The sequence below is a fragment of the Penicillium cataractarum genome (genome assembly GCF_028827025.1).
Source record: "Penicillium cataractarum strain IBT 29864 chromosome Unknown utg000010l, whole genome shotgun sequence".
NCBI classification, from domain to species: domain Eukaryota; kingdom Fungi; phylum Ascomycota; class Eurotiomycetes; order Eurotiales; family Aspergillaceae; genus Penicillium; species Penicillium cataractarum.
Window position 1 is genome coordinate 798,228 of NW_026622746.1, and position 17,640 is coordinate 815,867.

Genomic DNA, 17,640 nt, shown 5'->3' on the forward strand with positions numbered 1-17,640 from the left:
CCTTTAAAGTCTTTTTTATTATACTTTATCTATATTAAATTGATCACTAAATCCTATAGGATATGATCCCTCTTTTAGATATTATTAAAAAGGTGATCTGGTGGTTATATTATGTGTTGTTTCTCGGTGCTGTATCGCGTTGAAGCCGTGGGCTGTACATGGAGCATCGTCATGAAGTACATAGGGAGCGAGAGGCCGAGGGTTCGATTCATGGAGATGGCAAATCTTTTTACGTAAATTGGAGATATCACGCGTGAGCATAGGTTGGTTCTGTCGATAGTATACAAGATGTTTTGGGAGGACCTTTTCGAAACAGGGGATGCTGAGCTAACCTAGTCGATACGGTCGTACACGCAAATTTTTGAATTCTACATATCATAGGAGTACAGAGAATCAGGCAATGAAGGAAAGAATAACAAATCATATATGGCATCGCATAGGTATATCTACAGCTTTTGAATTGTCCATGCTCAAATGACAACATCTCCTTTTAAACAGAGTCTACTCCTCATCCTCATCACCCATGTCATCATCCTCATCATCTTCATCGTCAAACTCCACACCAATATCACCGGTGATATCCCACCGATCACCCTTGGCGTTGGCACTCACGTACTTGACAAACTTCAGCGTACCGCTATCACGCAGCACAATGCTGAGACGGTTCCAGCCAGCCTGGGTGCTGAACAGGATGCCGTCGTCCTCGTCTGCGCCGGCAGAGCGGTAAATAGCAGGATCGGCCTTGGCCTTCTTGGGTCGGAGGACTTGGTCTGCGTCTTCTTCGTCTTCCTCCTCGTCTTCGTCTTCGTCACCGGCCATGTAGATCTCGTAGCCACCAACTGAGGGATGCTCAGAAGCCTCAGCGGGGGCCTCCTTCTTGGCCTTGGAGCTCTTCGAGGAGGCGCCATTCTCGCCATCCTCCTCGTCCTCATCTTCGTCCTCCTCAACCTCCTTCTCCCACCCCGTCGTGGGAGTGAGGCCAAGAGTGAACTCCAGACGTGGCTCCTCGCCATCATAGCCACTCGCCAGAGTATAATCCGCACCACGACGGAAGCGGCGGGCAAGGAAGTTGTGGCTCTGGAGGTGGTCCACACCGGTGATCAGCGCAAGCCACTTGCGGAAGGCCTGGGAGGGGAAAAGGACGTTCAGAATCTCCTTGATCGGGTTGCTAATGTCGTTCTCGACAGGCTCCTGGTACAGATAGCGGTGCTTGTGGGGAGGGCAAGCCACAGTCCACTCAGTGGTAGCCTGAATCTCCTCAGAAGAAGTGGGCAGGGTCTGTCGCTCCTGGTCCTCAATGTATGCGCTCACGCGAGAGGCAAACTTCTCGTTCAGGAAGCGCTCCAGACTGAGCGAGGACTCGTTCTCAAAGGCTTCGGACATCTCCTCGGCGATGTCGGGAGTCAGATATGACGGTGCTAGGTACTGCACCAAGAACTCGAGATCGTTCTCGGTGAACTCATTACCTTCGGACTGCTCCACCATCTTGCCCTTACCCTTGCCAGATACCTCGGGTTCTGGTTCTTCCCAAGACACGGGGTTCGGCTGGGGCAGGTCGTAGATATCACCGCGGCCCTGGAGCTGGGCGAGACTGCTGCGCTCGGCCAACTTCTCCTCGAGACCTTCTTCATAACCATCTTCTCCCTCTTGGGGGATGTGGAACCATCCACTGATGGCCATGCGCACGCGCTTCTTCGACTTGTCATCGCCTTCGCGGTGGTGGTACACCTCCTCGACATCGTGGAAGCTCTCGCCAGGCTGAACGGTGAAGAAGCTCAGCTGGTTGAAGGCAGGCGGGATAGAGAGACTATAGTCCGGGCTGGGAATCTTGACATCCTCGTCATTGGCATCCTTCTTGGTCGTGGTCGGGTATAGGCGCAGAGCACCACCCCACTCCTCCTGCCACGGGGTATCGGGGTCGGTCAAATAGAGAATATAGCTCACGCGGCGACTTCCAATGACATCGTCGTGGCACAGAAGGTGGCAACCCTCGGTGTAAATGTTGATGGCCATGTCGGTCTTCTTGCCGCTAAGCTTTCCAGAGCCGGTAATGGAGGAGAGGTACTCGCGGAAGCGGGCTGAGTACATGGCGTCGCGAAGCTTCAGCAGGGAGGGAAGCTTGGACAGAGAAGAGTCGTCCAAGCCATCCAAGTTGGCCAGGTCACCGGATTGGAAGATCTTGTAGATATCGGTCTCCTTCTCGGTGAAGGACAGATGCTCTTGCACCTCATCGCGGACGGATCGCAGCAGGGAGGGTTCAATCAAAGGGCAGATAACACCGTGGAGGTACCTGGAAGCAAAAAATATGTTAGTCGAAGCCATTCAAAGACCATTGGATTTAGAAAGTCCATACGGGGACGACTTTGCGTATGCGTCGGTGTACTTCTGCTGCTTCGTGGGGTCGAACAGGCCGTCGCTGAAGCGCGCACCAGCCTCCTCGCTGGAGAGGGCGCGCTTCTTGGACTCCGGCAGGCCATTGCCATCGAGTGAGGGTCTCTGGTCCGTTGTGCGCTTCATTTTCTAGGTTGTACGAGAGTAAACAAGTATACTTGATGGTGGTCTGATCTTAAAAATTTCGGAGGCGGTGCGGAACCGATAGCGGCCAGTAAGGAAATGTATTGTATGATTGGGAGAACATCGGGCATTTCTACCGTATTTCCATTGTGGCCACTAACATTTGCCGCCAGGGCGGTGAGCAGCCACCTGGGGCGGTCAATCACTTGGTTTTGGAGGTCGTCAGATCACTCTTCAACTTCAACTTCAAAGTTGCTGGATCTCATCTTGCTGGGACGAGAAGACGAGAGACTTCTCCCTTGTTCAAGGCAGTCTACAATCATCCCCAAGCTCATTGGATGTAAATCCGATGTTCTATTCAAGGCTAGGCTCCAATACCTGACACAGGTATAGGGCTCGCGGAGCCGCAAGACCGTACTGGCAAAGTCTCATGGTGTCTCAGGCCTGTCATCTCTGAGAGTCACAGCTTTACTTGGTGATCGAAACCACTCGCTGATCACCGGATTAATCAAGTTTACTGAGTTTGGCAAACTTTTGTCTCCCTGCTGGTGGCCGTTCTTTATTCCACTCAGCCTCACTCCCGGTGTCGTCACTTCCCGTGGACCCAGTCTCGATCGCCGGAACGCCTCCAGCCTTCAACTCCGATTCCGATCCTGCATTCCACACCTCACCTTTGACGGCGCGCTGGACCACCTTTGATCGCCTTTCTTTTGCGCCAAGCTCACACATCCTCTCTTTCTCACAATACCATGCAGTCCGCGCCAGAAGCGACTGAGGCCTCGATCCAGAATGATCGGCCAGGCACCCCACCCCGCCCACCTTATTCCCCAGTGACCCCGGTATTCGCGCACCTCGACCTGGTCGCCTCTGCCAACGCCACCATAGTTCCTCCCCCTCTGTCACCTTCACCTGCATCGCATGCGCTCCCAGAACCTCTGTTGGGTTACCGACCACCACCCCCTCCAGCAGCCCCGCCCGTCTTCAAACCAGAACCCCCGCCAGTGCCTATCTCCGAGAGCGAGAATCCGGATGCTATCGCGTTGCGATCCGCCATCTCTATCCTGCAAATGCAGAAGCAGCAAACGCTGCGCGATATTCGGAGTTTAGATCGGTTGAAAGAGGCTGCTGGTGCGGACCCGGAGGGGTTTGCGCATGATTTAGCGACAGGTCGTTTGCGCACCGAGGATCGCGGGGCAGTGATTCAGTTCTCGGGTGACGATGTCATGGACACGGAAGAAGACCATAAGGAGGGCGATGAGAAATCAAAGACAGACGGTACTTCCACGTCAAAGTTTGGCCGCTTACCACCACCACAGAACGTGGTACGAATGCCGCCGATAAATTGGGCCAAATACCAAGTCATAGGCGATTCGCTGGATCGCATGCATGAAGAGCAGCTACGACGACCTACTGCCGGCGAACCCAGGCGAGAACCTGCGCCGGAGTATATGTTGGCTTCGCCTTATCGTCCACTTGTTGATCAGTTGGATACACCTGCGCGGCTGGCCCGGCCCAGCAAGACCAAAAAGCCATGATTGTGATGGCAAGCGCTTTTTGATTATGACCATATACCTACCTTACGACGTGATGTACTTTACAATACGAAATGCACCTACACTAGAGATATCTTGGCAACAAGAACAAAACACTTGATCCTTCCTTGGATTTCTATCTCCTTCCAGACTCTTACTCGAGGACTCAACATCAACTTGTTAGATACCCGACACTTCTTTCTATCTTTCAACGCGAACACGAGATGATGAGCTTAAGATCTTGTTATACGTGATTGATATTCCGGCTACCTACGAATATGACGCAGAACGCTGGATAGGAGTGTCTTGTGAGTAATGTGGTGGAATGGCGGGCCTTGAGCACAGTCTTGATAGATCTATCGATCTATCTACTTGCGACAGCCACCTTTACCACCACCTTCACTACCTCCTTTACCTCCTCCAGCTCCAGCACCTCCTCCAGCTCCAGCACCTCCTCCAGCTCCAGCACCTCCTCCAGCTCCAGCACCTCCTCCAGCTCCAGCACCTCCTCCAGCTCCAGCACCTCCTCCAGCTCCAAAGCCTCCGCCAACACCAGCACCGAACCCTCCTCCAATTCCGCCACCTCCTCCTCCTCCGCCGCCGCCGCCACCGCCGCCGCCACCTAGACCGATACCCCCGTCGTTGTTATCAGCGCCTATAATTCAGTATAGTTAGAGGCCGATAGGTATCTCCGAGCTCAAAAGGATCACGCACCAGCCTGGCTGGCTAGAGGGGCCGCGATAGCAGCACCGCCCAAGCTGAGGAGGGCGAAAAGGAACTGTAGACGCATTCTGTCTCGAAATTTAAGCTATCGAGTTCATTAGCTGAGACCAAAATAGATGGAAAAGGATCAATATTCATACTAAATGTGTTATTCGATCTTGAAAGACGAATGCTGATGAGCATAAGACCAAATATCAAGGAGACCACACGATTCTTATACTTCAATCATAGCCCTAAGACCTCATTGCAAGGCAGGTATACCTTGCGTGTAGTTTAGAAATTCGGCGAAGATGTTCGATGCTATTCGGAGCTGACCGGCATACTCACCAGTCACGGTGTCTCCTTATAGACCGATATTCTAACGCAGGGGATGAATCTCGTCCAGTTCCTGATATTGCTTTTTTGTTTGGTTACATGACTCAGTTGGATGAGCTGCATATGCAGTCTGAGGAACACATTTTCTTACATTGCGAGATGTTACACGGCCGCGTGGTCAATGGCGTGGAGTGACAGACATGCATGTCTGGGACCTTGAACTCCCGTTACTTGTGGTCAGGGGAACTTTCTTAATGACTTGGACTGTTTGGAAAGATTATATTTATCTCTGCTGTAGCTATTTCTAGGAGTTCTTCAGCGATAGCAGGGATGCACATGTATGAGACCTTTAGATCTCGTCATTGATAGCCAGGGGAACTCTCACAATGGGGTGCGCATATTAGCAAAATCAACCGGTATTGCCCGTCGGCAATGGCCACCCACCTTGGTGTGGGAGATTCCCAAGTTGACCATTTTGTAGTTCTGGTAGAAATGTATTAGTAGGAACCATGCAACAGTAAGATAGTGGATACGGCTTACACGGAAGTCTCCCCAGATCCCAGATATTTCTCGGGTTGAAGCCAGTCTTTTCCACGCTGCATTGCCTGGCTTGTGTGAGCCTACCCAGTCCGACGTTTAAACATGGCAGATTCGTATAGCATGAACGCCCTCTTGGCTCATTGACACCTCAAATCCTCGAAAATCCTTCCAAGATTCTAAATCAATGTATACTTGCTTTCCTGGTATGCGGTAACCGAAGAGCCGGTTTGGTTGATCTCGCTCCTTGGAGATAAGTTCAAGCCCAGCAATAAAGGTTGTATAACTGCTCACATCCCTATAGTGTTCCTCAAATATGGAAATACCAATTCGGCAGACTGACTCATCGATAAAAAGGAGTCTGCTCGAAGCCATGGCCCTTAGGTATATAGGGGCAATCGGGGCTATTGTGGCTCAAATTGTAGGGAAATCCGCTTTGCATGCCTAGGGCTGTCCAAGACAATTTGCCTGCAAGCTGTCTTTCTTTGGTTGAGAGCCGCCCAAATTCTTTTGCCGCAGTTGCCATATATCTATCCTTGAGCCATTCACATCGTTGCCACAGAACTTTCCTGTATTGATTTGGTGTGCTTTTGTTCAATATTCTCCTCTTATTCTGGTGATACATGTGTTGCCAGTCTAAACGCTTCCCCCCGTGGCTCGAATCCACTAAAAGGTAATTGAGAAAGCTTCGTTCTCCCCCAACATAAAATCTGGTCTTCCAGAACCTTTGGCAATGGAACACGGCTGACACGGTCCGTGAAGCCTCGTGTAAACGCATGAAGTCTGATGTAGAAAGATAAGCCAATATTTGCTCAATAATTTCTAGAGGAAGGCGTCGAAAAATATCACTCGGGTTGCTCCAAGGCAAAATCTCATTTTTGTAGGGCTGGAACTCCACTCTTCTCCGTTTTTGATGGCTCGGACGTGGATGTTGCTTTAAACTTGTGAATACCGGCTCCTTGGATGGATCAGGGATACCGCCGTCCATTTTATCTAATCATAGATATTGTTAGCTCAAATGTCTTGGAATACAACGTGGAGGATGATACACATGCGATAAGAACAAAGAGGGTAGAGTCGGAGGAAAGGAATGTTTGAAAGCGCCTGGAAGAGTCGCTCAAGATCGAGTTCCTCGATAGTAATATGATGCCGAAGGATTATTCAACACTTTCGTGAAGTAAATGTGGCATTTGCTGGCCAACAAATCTTTTTCTTCTGAATGAAGCTAATTTCTTCAAATGCCCCTCTGGGAAAGGCAGAGGTTGGTTCACAGTGCTAAAACAACGTAGCCAGTCTTTCGTTTTTTTGCGAATCGCCAACTTCGGATAAGTAAACCTCATGGCCAGGTTGGAAGGAATAGACTATTTCAATGTGTTAAATATAGGTCGCTGTCGAGTCAGAGAGTACGCACTTGCTCGCCACTTGGTCTGCCATCGTACAGTACCGATATTCGTGCAACAGAGCCGACAGATGTTCATTGTGACAACTCAAAGATTCTTTTGCTAGTTGAGGAACGGAAATTTTAGGGGGGCTGATAAAAGTGGAAATTAAAAAGCGGAACGATCTGTTGAATACTTTATAAAGAAATATAAAGTACACTAGCAATAATTACATCAACAGGTCGAATCCCTTCAACCAAACTGTAAACAATAACTCTCAAACATATCATGGTACGATCCCATTTTATTTATAGAAAAAAATTATCATGTAATATGTTGAATGTAGCCGAGCTACGGAAAGTTCAAGCTGTTGATACATTGGAAACATGCGCGTTGCCTCGGAACCGTAGGCTCGTTTGTTGGAATAAACCAGAATCAAGTAAATGGTACTGGGGGCTTTCCAGGTTATAAAAACATCCATATCACCTTGTCAATCTATCATACCGACTAAACAGTTGATTTTGGCTGTGAGCCTGGCGACATCCGCTCAGTAGTCTGGCACCTTCTCCGGGATAATTTCATAGGAGAAATTTTCAGCGCATGAAAATGGCTGAGGAACACTTATTGACTTATTAAGCAATAAGAAACTAATGATTCATCATGGATCTCGTTCTTCATGTCTTATCTGACTCGTATAAGGTAAGAAATACTGGATCATAGTCAATGAAGGGTTGAATCTCACTAGAGCATGCCTCAAGCTATTAAACACTCGCCACTGCCACGAAGAAGAATATACTGGATGAGATTCATTTTCGAATACACTTGATCGTAAATGGAAAACATACTGAATGGAAAAGACTGGGGTCTCTTCTTTGTACAATGCCAATGGCGATGTCACGTGACTGCATACACCGACATGGCCTTGCCCAGAGATCTTTCGACCAAATCTTGATTACAACCGGTGATGATCTTCAGGGTTTCGATAAGGAAGCGCCACCCCAAGAGCTAGACAGGGAATACGGAAGTCCCCGAGGTCTGTTCCACCCCTCAACTCGGCCTGATGTTGGTCTGAGCGTCGGAATCCGGGAAGCCAACATTCTGGTATGTCTTGTTCCTGTCTCACTTTTTCTTATTTTACATGAATGATTTGCTATTGTAAGATCACTCAAATTTACGTGGGGACTGCTCTTAAATCCCCTTTAAAAAAATATGACGAAAGATTGGCAACGAATATCCGATTCTGGTAGTTCGTTACCGTTCTCGGGATCTGATGCAACCGGAAGAGATCGACAACTGGCCAGTGCCCCGAGTCAGTCAGCTGAATAGTTCGTACGGCAAGATCGACATCCTCGCTTATGCATGCATACATACATGAAGTCGTCATGTAGTGATATTTTGAGCGGGGTACATCCTAGAGTTGACGAGTCAAGCAACAAAATGCAAAACATATGGTCAAGAAGCGACTGTGAACTGGTTTTCGTCCGAGTTCTGTCTTTTTTCTTCTATCGTTGCTTGACTGAGTGTGCAAGTGGAGCAACACGATGGCGGCAGCTGCACTGTCTATCGTCTCTTTTTTTATCCTTTTGATCGCTGTTTTCGCAGCTTCAACTTCACCGCCATCTCAAGATCCCTGGTATGAGCAGCCCAGCAATATCAGTGACTATGCTGCTGGGGAGATGATCCGTTTTCGATCAGTCTCCCCTCAGCTAGAATCGATATTATCATTGCCTGTGAATGTATCTGTAAAGGCTGTTTATCAGTATCTTTTCCGAACTACTGATGGCCTTGGTGATGCAGTTGCTTCGGCGGTGACGCTGCTTGAGCCCTATCACTCAGATCCATCCAAGCTCGTTGGATATCAGGCTTTCTATGATAGTGCAAATGTGGATTGCAGTCCATCTTATACTCTGCGGGCGGGTAATGAGAATTTAGGATCTATGTCGTCCGGACTGAATGTTTCCGAAGACATACCATTTGTAAGTCCACGAATAACTTCTCACTTCATGGATAAACTGACCACATTTCAGATTGCAGCAGCGCTAAATCTTGGTTGGTGGGTTTTCACCACTGACTACGAAGGTCTAGAGGCTGAGTTTTCGGCTGGCCTCCAGTCTGGTCATGCTGTGCTGGATTCGACTCGAGTCATTCTTGACGAAGGCCCCTCGGTTGGATTATCAGGAAATCCCCGGTATGCACTTTGGGGGTACTCCGGGGGCGCACTTGCATCTACTTGGGCCGCTGAGCTCCAAACCTCATATGCCCCAGAACTTAATTACGCTGGGGTTGCGGTAGGAGGAACAACGCCAAACATTAGTTCGGTGCTCCAAACCATCAATACTGGATCGCACGCTGCCCTTGCTTTCTCAGGCATATATGGGCAATCGAAAGCATTCCCAAACCTTACCGACTGGCTAAATGCAAACCTGATCTCTTCAAAGTCAGCACAGTTCTATTCGATCGCTAGCGGCTGTTTTTCACAGGCCACCTCTATGGGTAGCGGCCAGGACTTTTATACATACTTCAAGAACGGGGAGTTATCCTTTTACGACGCAGTGCCTCAGTCAGTTTTCCAGTGGTCTGGTCAAATGGGACTTCATGGCACTCCGATCGCACCAATGTTCGTTTATAAGGCAACTGGGGACGAGATCAGTCCCGTGGAAGATACGGATGCGCTTGTTAAGAAGTATTGTGCTGCGGGTGCTCGTATCGAATACCACCGAGACCTGGTGGGAAATCATGAAACCGAGGCAATTTCTGGTTCTGCAAGTGCTTTGGAGTGGATATCAGATCGGTTGAGCGGGAAGCCAGTTAGTGACGACTGTAACACACAAAACGTGTTACTGTCTTCGCTGAGTGTTGAATCCGTGGCTCTGCTAGGAGAGGAACTGTTTACTATCCTCCAGACGGCTCTGGGTGGTATGCTATGAGGCATACAAGCTTTGACAAATATATGAACTTTTCTTATAGCCATACGCTAGGAAATAATATTTCGGTTTTTGACCTTATCATATTAGTATGAATCTATACACGACTGGTAGTACACAGGATTTCTCGTATCGCTATGCCCTGATGATATGCGTCATTCCCTGCAAACAGTCTCATGTCCAACCCCGGGAAGCTCGATTGACTTGGCCATAATAGCACCGAAAGGGACCAATCACCTTCTATAATGATAAAGACATTTCACAATGCCAGTATGATGGGACAAGCAAATTACCTCACAGTTTTGACTTGCATGATTTTTCCCACTTTTCAACCTCCTTGAGACCCTCTCCTCGCAACTGGTCATTCCTCTCTTCCACCTTCTCCCGCCACGCCAAATTGCCTGCATGGTCGTCAAGCCCGTTCAGAACACGAGAGTACATTTCCTCCTTCATAGTGCCGTAAATTCCGGTCCCTGCCTTGTTAAGCAGCTTGCGATCCCGAATCAAACCAACCACTTCATCCAAACCACCCACCGCATCGACAATGCCCGCCTTCAGCGAGTCATGCCCGCCGAATCGGCGTGCCTCGAGAACCACATTGCGGAACGTGGTCGGGGACAACTTCTCGCGGAAGATTGACATCATGGGCGTTTGGAGGGGTACTCCGAATTCAAGCTCGTTGACACACAAGAAGCCCTTGTCTGGGTTCTGGATGCGATAGTCGTGATACATGGCGAGCATGAAGCCACCAGCAAAGGCGTGGCCATTCAGGAGGCACACCGTGGGCATGGGGTATCTGGAACACGAGGTTAGCGCCTACTCTCGCTCGTATTCGGCCATGCAGTATGAGCCTTGAATGACATACGTCAGGAGTCGCCGGAACAAACGCCACAGCCATTTATCCAGGAATCCCTCCGTGCTGGTTGCCAGATCCAGATCGAGACCATTGCTATAGAACTTGGGAATACCGCTGGTCGTCACCACGACACCCTTGGGATAGCGGTGTTCAATAATGTCCAGTGCCAGGATGAAGGCATCGATAAATGTCGGAGTCAGTCGGTTATCTTTCGGAGAAGTGAAAGTCAGAACGTAGATGTTCTCCTGCTCCTTGCCCTGTTTGGCGGTGGGATTGGTGCACACGATGGTGCCACCGGTCGAGGTGATTGGGACAGAGAAAAGCGTAGTCATGATGCTATATGGTGATAGAATGCGTAACTCTATCTCTTGCTCAAAGGCTGTCTTATAAACACAGAGGTCATATCACGCTCTTCGTGAATTTGAATTGTAATCAGACCTCGGCAGACATCACATGCCATTCGGTCCGGGACCATCCCCCGACATTGATGACATAATCCTGCACATCCCGCTGTCGGGTAACTAGTTAGTTAACCTACTTAGTTGACTAGTTAACTACATAAAAAGGTTATGACTGGAGTCTCTTTGAAGCTATTTTCTGTACCATTATATTAGGTAACTGAATATTATGAGAACTGCTTGTGTGCAACTGTTTTCTTAATTAGATAGTTGAATAATTGTTTTCATACTATACATGGGCCACTCTTGATTGCTCGTACAGAATATATTTTCATACCCGGTGGTATAAGTTAGAAGTTAGAACTACATGGATGACTAGGTGCTGTCACTAGTCTGAATGCAACGCAAATAGGTGGATACCTATTTCGTCCATGGCGCTTGCAATCGTATATGGACGGTCGATCATTAAAGCAGCTCTTCTAGCCCGTGACATGATATCGATTAATCAAACGGCCAATAACGCTCGTACTCAGCCCTTTCCTCGTCAGTTTCAGCTAATTGCTCCAATATCAAATCCTTTACTCCGTCAAGCGCAATTTTGCAATCGCGGTACTGATCGCGCTCGATAAAGCCCTTGTCAGGCCACAAATCGCCCAGTCTCTCCTTAGCCTCTGCAACAAGCTCGGTTCCTGCCACTGCGCCATCGCTATCCACTTTGATCCGCTCGTAGTCTGCTTCCAAAAAGTTAAACGGGAATGGGATATCGCTCGTGACGGTAGGTAAGTCCGCCCACGTGTCCTTCAGATCGGCTAAAAGAGATTGGAAGTGTGCCTCGCCGTATTTAAACATTCGGTGGGCAAGGAAGATGAGCCCGTACGCTGCTGCCTTTCGAAAATTAACTGCTCGATATAACCCCAGGGTTTTGGCTTGCATGAGTTTCCGCCAACCGATAAATACGTTTTGGGTGGTATACTCATGTAAGGCGGCGAAGCGTTTTTCCGGTGAAAGCCCGGAGATATTAGGCCGTGGTGCAAGATCGAGTGTCTCCGGTTCAAGGCCGTCCTAGTTAAGGAAAGCCGGATCGATATTGTGGTTAAAGAGGGGGGAGATATAACATGACCACTAGTCGATGATACCCGTAATTTTTGCGGGATTATGCGGGTCTACAAAGACATTGTTATTATGTAGATCGTCGTGCCAGAGGCAGGGTCTGGTGATAGCTATATCCTTGGGAATAAGGGCATCGACGACTTGTCGGTAGTAAGCTAAAGCAGCGCTTTTCTTTCCCGTTTCCGGTCGGTAGAGCTTTGGACCACAGAATAAGGCAATCTGTTTAGGGGGCTTAAACACTAGATAGCTATCGCCTCTCGCGTGCCGACTGCCTGTAGATACTGCGTCAAAGATACCCCTAAAAACTTATTAGTACATACACAGGAACGGCACGATTCATAACGTATATGGCCCCTTATCGACGTCTAAAATCTATCGGCCTACGTCACACTAGTCCTGGGCTGTAGCCGGACTATACCGCTAACGACCTCACTATCCTTAATAAAGTGATTACCTATAAGAGGCTGCACGTCTCCCGTGTAATATAAGCTCCCGTAATAGGAGAAAGAAACGCTTAGCCACTGCGTCTGGAGGCGTGTCATGGCAAGGAGGACTTGGAGCTTCTGGGGTAATTTTATCGTGCTCTATACTTAGGATAGCGGAATACCTTCGACTTTGTCCATAATGATAAATTCAGCCCCCACGGGGTGCGTTTTGCTTACGAGTTCTACGTGTATACGCGAGGCACAGGCGTATCAAGGATTTTTCAGCCTTATAGTCTAGGCGTGTTAGCAAGACCTAGTGTTAATAGAGCTCAGGATAAACTCACAAAGTTCATCGTGGCCACTTCGCCGGCAGTGGTATAGTGCGGAACACCGGCATTCGGGTTTAAGACCTTCGCTATTACCTCTCGCCCATTATCCATAGACATAAGGGTGGCTTTGTTGAACATACCGTCAGGATACTTCTTGACAGCAACGCACCGAGCAGCTCCGACTGAGTCTGCGGCGACTCTTGTGAGCCTATTAAGGTCGAATCTGATCTCTCGCTTTCGGAGATTCTCTGTCTCATCCACAATAAAGCGGCCACGCGTGAATTTGAAGAATTCGCAGTTAGAATTCCAATCTGATACATATTAGTAATATGTTAATGGAGTACTTGAATGCATTTGCTTGCCGATTTCGGAAGAGCCCGAGTCCATGCTGGCGGGATTGTGATCATATGATAAATTTGAAGTTTTAAAGATGGATCCGAGGAGGATTTGCCATCAATATGCTCAGGTTCAAAGTAGGAGTCGTTGCTGGCCATGTTCCTCTATACGGCCCTGATTCCAAATCCGACTGCATCACTCCCAATGACATGGGTCGTGTCAGTGGCACGATTTTGGCTACTGGCCCAAGATTGATCAGAAGAAAGTGTACCTGTATGGACCCTAGGTCCTTACTCAGTGATATTCTATTGGCATCATTGGCGACGTTCTGGGAAAGTCCATGGAAGCCTCCGAATTAAGGTCACAAGAGGCCTGGGACTAGTTCTTGAGAACGGGCGGTCCTTGGAAGCCCTTAACTGATTATATGGTCTAAAAACTTGGATTTACAGCGGATGACTATAACCCAGAGCGAATCCACAACGAGATTCGGGTTTCAAATGTTAAGCTGTATACCGGGGGCCTGCTACCTCGTTCGCAGAGTGAGTGATAGAGAATAGAGACAGCTTAAAAGATACATATATCCCTAAAACACCTCCTTCTATTAACTAATAACAGGTGTCCCCGACGCCTCCTTAAGTGCCCCCTCAACCTCCTCATTCCTCTTTAACTTCCTTATCCTAACAGCCTCCCTCTCCACAACCCCAGAATCCGCCGTAGTACTCCTCCCAACCTTCTCACCAAGTATCCTCTCATGCTCAGCCTTCTTCAGCTCCATATTAGCCGCCAAATCCCTCTCCTCCCCAAACCCCGGATGTCCAGGCCCAGCAGCACTACCAACCGGCCCAGCATGAGCACCAGCCTGCGCCCGCTGCATACCCATCCCCTTCCGTGCAACGGTGTCAGCAATGTATCCCTCGGCAGGTTGCTGCTCGACACCGTATTCTAGGTCAACGTCAGGTGATTTTTGCATTTGCTCTCGTTCTGCGCGGTGTTGGGCTTGCAGGCGGGCGCGGGCTTCGTCGTTGGATGGGTTGGAGCTTGGTCCTCGGGTGATTGATGTGGTTGGGTCGCCGTATTGGCGTGTTGGAGGTGGTGCACGTTGCTCGGATGGTGTTTGTGAGACTGGATTGGAAGATTGTGTATAGGCTGTTTCTTTGGGTGGTTGGGCTGGCTGGCCGGTTTGGCTGCGAGTTTGCATTTTGGTGTTGATAGGCTTGATGGTGGGTGTATGGATCAAAGGCAGATAAATATATAAGCAGATTGGCTTGAACAATAGTGCGGTATTGTGAACATCTGAAAGAATCGAAGACCGGTGCCCGTTCTTGTAGGAGGCTTCTATACTGATGGCTGGATGACGTCAGGGTCTACAACCGGCTTTCTTCAGCGAACATGATTGATGCACGGATCAAATAAACAATTTCCTGTGGAATTTCAACAGAGGAGTATCATTAGACAAAAAAAGGTATGTGCGCCAGCGCCAAGTTTAATGCTCCCTGTAAATGCGAATTGAACTCCAAACCCATCCCCACCGATCATACATCGTTCTCGCCGGGCATGCCAATAGACACCTTCTTGAGCTCCAGGTCTTTCTTAAGCTCCTGAATGCGGCGACCCATTTTGTTGCGTAGAATTTGGTTTTGTACTTTCTGCCACTGTGCGGTTTCAGTTTGAATGAGGGCTTCAAGTTCGGCGATCTCTTCCCGATGTTGCTGGAGCTGGCGTTGTTGCTCGAGTTGTTCTTCATCGAGATCATCTTCTGGGATATCGTCATCCTCATCAGATACTTCATTCTCATCGCCTGATGAATCACCTCCACCTTCAGTCCGCGCAGCCGGCGTAGATGCGGTTGCTGCCTGCACTGCTTCAGTGACGGCGGCAGCTGCATCATCATCTCCGGCAGCCAATGCGGCTTCCATCTCGGCAGCCAGGTCGTCCTCAAAGTCATCCATCATCTCGTCGACCTCGCCTTCAGCATCTTGCTCTTCATCGTATTCATCGTCGTAATCCTCCTGCACGAATCCTTCGGCACGGTTCAGGGCCGCGCTATCCACCAGGTCGAATCTTGGAGGGAAAAGTGATTGTTCATCCTGTGCAACCAAATCCTCGACAGCCTTCTCCACTTGCTCGATAGTCCTCGAGCTGACACGATCACGGAAACGTCTCTTGCGGACCCATCGCAAAGGTGGCGCTAGACCATGGGGGTATTGTAGCGTCTTGGTGTCGGCAGCCTCAATCTCTGGAGGGAGAGGAAACTCTAGAGCTTCTTGATCGCTCGAGACAGGGCCCAATACTAGGAGCATTTGGCAAATGTCTGCGGATTTGTACCAACCCCGACGATCCCAACTCTTCATGCCCTCGATGATACAAGGCAGATCGACCAAACATGCCGCATACTGCTTGTTTCGAACCTTGAAAATGGCACGTCTCCCCTCTCGATTAAGCGGCTTGAATGAGAACTCTGACTTGTCGAATTTCCTCTCCTCGATAGCTTGTCGCAGGTAGTCGCAATCTTCACCCGGTAGCATTCGTAAGATAAACTGTTCCTCGATGGATGGATCCATCTCCGTATCCGACGCCTCAGAGTCGTACCCGACACCAACCGGCCGGTTGGGGACATGGCCCTTGTTCTTGATGCGAATCGACTTGAGCTTGGATGCGTTCAGTTTGAGCCGCTTCGGACCTGGCTGGGCCACCACGGGGGGTTCGGGAGGGGGTGCATTCTCGGCGGGGCGTTTCTTCGTCGAGGCCTTCTTTTTCTTGGGTTTCTCTTCAGATGCTTCGGGCGGCGGTTGGGGTTTGCGACCGATTTTCAGGGTGAGCTTCGGCGGTGCAGCTTCAGCTGGCGCAGGCTCCGCTGGTGGTGGAGCGGGCTTCTTGCCGAACTTGAGCTTCAGGGTCGGGCCCTTGTGCTCAGACATGATGCGATCGGTACGGACAGTGAGACGTGATGGGTGTAGGTATTCGGCGCGAAATCAAGGTGGCAAGGAGAGGTGCCTGTTAGGCTGTGATGGGAAGGAGGTAGTTAGGGTCGTCAGGACGCGCTGGGATTGATCACTTCCTGCGGCCAGCCACGGCCACTCCGCAGCTGTACTGAAATTTGGTATAGGGCCGGCAGAATGTTGTTCCTAAACGATGCTTGGCAGGACATTCAGGTTGGTTGTTGCGCGGCAAACTCGATGAGTATAGGTGAATAAAGACATGAGACTGAATATCCACCAAACTCTGTTATTCTGGAAGTAAGAATTGCTCGATCCAGGTTCTGTCAGGCCTTTTCTCTAAGATGTTGACGGTAGGCGTTGTAGCTAAAAGAAGCGGATGAGAAGGCGGTGAGACCAATCTGTGTATTTGGATTACACCGATTGTCAACTGTTGGCGCAGAGCTCCTCCCACTATCCAACCGTCAACAGCCAACAGCCAATTCGCCATTCACTTCGATTCATTGCGTCCTGTACAACTCTCATCTCTCATCTTGAGCGTTAATCCTCACCTCGGCAACTCGAATACCTTCAACCACTCTTCCTCACCCTCGGTTGTTGCTACCTTATTGGTCTCACATCACACACGGTCCGCAGCTACTTGGCCGCAATGTCCGGTCACAACCTTCACAATGCACTCCTGCGGCCCCCCATTATCCAGATTCTCCGAGCTCAAGGATTTCATTCAACGCGTCCATCGGTCCTAGAGTCACTATCCGAACTGACTGGACGATATCTCATGATCCTGGCCTCCGCAACAGCCGCGCACGCCGCCAACGCCCATCCCGAGGACCCATCCCCAGTCCTCGAAGACGTCTACCAAGCTCTCCAAGATGCCGGTGCGCTACGACCTCAACTAAAGGAATGGGAGGAAGACTGGGCAGGTGAAGAAGATCTGCGCGGTCTCGAGTCACTGATAGGATGGATAACGGGGCCTGCGCATCGTGAGATTCGGCGCATTGCAGGGTTTGTCCCGAGTGAAGGCGATATGGTGGACCCGGACGCAATTGAGAAAGAGGACTTCCTGACAGCGTTAAAGAAAAAGCACAGTAAGACTGGCGAAGAATCTCGATACGCGGGGACAGTCCTGGGCAAGAGTGCGGAAGAGCACCCGGTTATTCTTGAAGGTGGTGCGCCGAGTATTCGAGAATGGGGTGCGCAAGTACGATCTCGGGCACCCATGAGTCCTGGTGCCAGTGATACTTCGGGTGTTAGTAGCGCCCCGAGTCATCTGTCGGAGGAAGATCGTATGGAAGTGTGAAAGGCCAATGCATGAACCGCCCACCG

The 17,640-nt window shown here is 49.7% G+C and overlaps 10 protein-coding genes across 10 annotated transcripts; 3 read left to right on the forward strand and 7 right to left on the reverse strand.

Annotated features, from left to right (window-relative positions):
- Positions 1–501: 501 nt before the first annotated feature.
- N7496_012413 (oxidative DNA demethylase) lies at positions 502–2,517 on the reverse strand (the record flags this gene model as incomplete). The annotated part of the gene is made up of 2 exons (XM_056705326.1): positions 502–2,290; positions 2,354–2,517. 2 exons carry the CDS (start codon positions 2,515–2,517, stop codon positions 502–504), a joined length of 1,953 nt encoding a protein of 650 aa, XP_056549224.1.
- Positions 2,518–3,018: 501 nt separating this feature from the next.
- Positions 3,019–3,243, reverse strand: N7496_012414 (uncharacterized protein; the record flags this gene model as incomplete). Its single annotated transcript, XM_056705327.1, has 1 exon — positions 3,019–3,243. The coding sequence occupies one exon, from the start codon at positions 3,241–3,243 to the stop codon at positions 3,019–3,021; it is 225 nt and encodes a 74-aa protein (XP_056549225.1).
- Positions 3,244–3,263: 20 nt separating this feature from the next.
- Positions 3,264–4,049, forward strand: N7496_012415 (uncharacterized protein; the record flags this gene model as incomplete). The annotated part of the gene is made up of 1 exon (XM_056705328.1): positions 3,264–4,049. One exon carries the CDS (start codon positions 3,264–3,266, stop codon positions 4,047–4,049), a length of 786 nt encoding a protein of 261 aa, XP_056549226.1.
- Positions 4,050–4,414: 365 nt separating this feature from the next.
- N7496_012416 (uncharacterized protein) lies at positions 4,415–4,836 on the reverse strand (the record flags this gene model as incomplete). Its single annotated transcript, XM_056705329.1, has 2 exons — positions 4,415–4,701; positions 4,761–4,836. The coding sequence occupies 2 exons, from the start codon at positions 4,834–4,836 to the stop codon at positions 4,415–4,417; spliced, it is 363 nt and encodes a 120-aa protein (XP_056549227.1).
- Positions 4,837–8,541: 3,705 nt separating this feature from the next.
- Positions 8,542–9,927, forward strand: N7496_012417 (uncharacterized protein; the record flags this gene model as incomplete). Its single annotated transcript, XM_056705330.1, has 1 exon — positions 8,542–9,927. The coding sequence occupies one exon, from the start codon at positions 8,542–8,544 to the stop codon at positions 9,925–9,927; it is 1,386 nt and encodes a 461-aa protein (XP_056549228.1).
- Positions 9,928–10,218: 291 nt separating this feature from the next.
- On the reverse strand, positions 10,219–11,112 carry N7496_012418 (enoyl-CoA hydratase/isomerase family protein; the record flags this gene model as incomplete). Its single annotated transcript, XM_056705331.1, has 2 exons — positions 10,219–10,720; positions 10,790–11,112. The coding sequence occupies 2 exons, from the start codon at positions 11,110–11,112 to the stop codon at positions 10,219–10,221; spliced, it is 825 nt and encodes a 274-aa protein (XP_056549229.1).
- A 567-nt stretch (positions 11,113–11,679) lies between these two features.
- On the reverse strand, positions 11,680–12,111 carry N7496_012419 (uncharacterized protein; the record flags this gene model as incomplete). The annotated part of the gene is made up of 1 exon (XM_056705332.1): positions 11,680–12,111. The coding sequence occupies one exon, from the start codon at positions 12,109–12,111 to the stop codon at positions 11,680–11,682; it is 432 nt and encodes a 143-aa protein (XP_056549230.1).
- Positions 12,112–13,979: 1,868 nt separating this feature from the next.
- N7496_012420 (uncharacterized protein) lies at positions 13,980–14,576 on the reverse strand (the record flags this gene model as incomplete). The annotated part of the gene is made up of 1 exon (XM_056705333.1): positions 13,980–14,576. The coding sequence occupies one exon, from the start codon at positions 14,574–14,576 to the stop codon at positions 13,980–13,982; it is 597 nt and encodes a 198-aa protein (XP_056549231.1).
- A 334-nt stretch (positions 14,577–14,910) lies between these two features.
- On the reverse strand, positions 14,911–16,296 carry N7496_012421 (transcription initiation factor TFIID subunit 7 family protein; the record flags this gene model as incomplete). The annotated part of the gene is made up of 1 exon (XM_056705334.1): positions 14,911–16,296. The coding sequence occupies one exon, from the start codon at positions 16,294–16,296 to the stop codon at positions 14,911–14,913; it is 1,386 nt and encodes a 461-aa protein (XP_056549232.1).
- A 667-nt stretch (positions 16,297–16,963) lies between these two features.
- N7496_012422 (Bromodomain associated domain protein) lies at positions 16,964–17,614 on the forward strand (the record flags this gene model as incomplete). The annotated part of the gene is made up of 1 exon (XM_056705335.1): positions 16,964–17,614. The coding sequence occupies one exon, from the start codon at positions 16,964–16,966 to the stop codon at positions 17,612–17,614; it is 651 nt and encodes a 216-aa protein (XP_056549233.1).
- Positions 17,615–17,640: the final 26 nt, after the last annotated feature.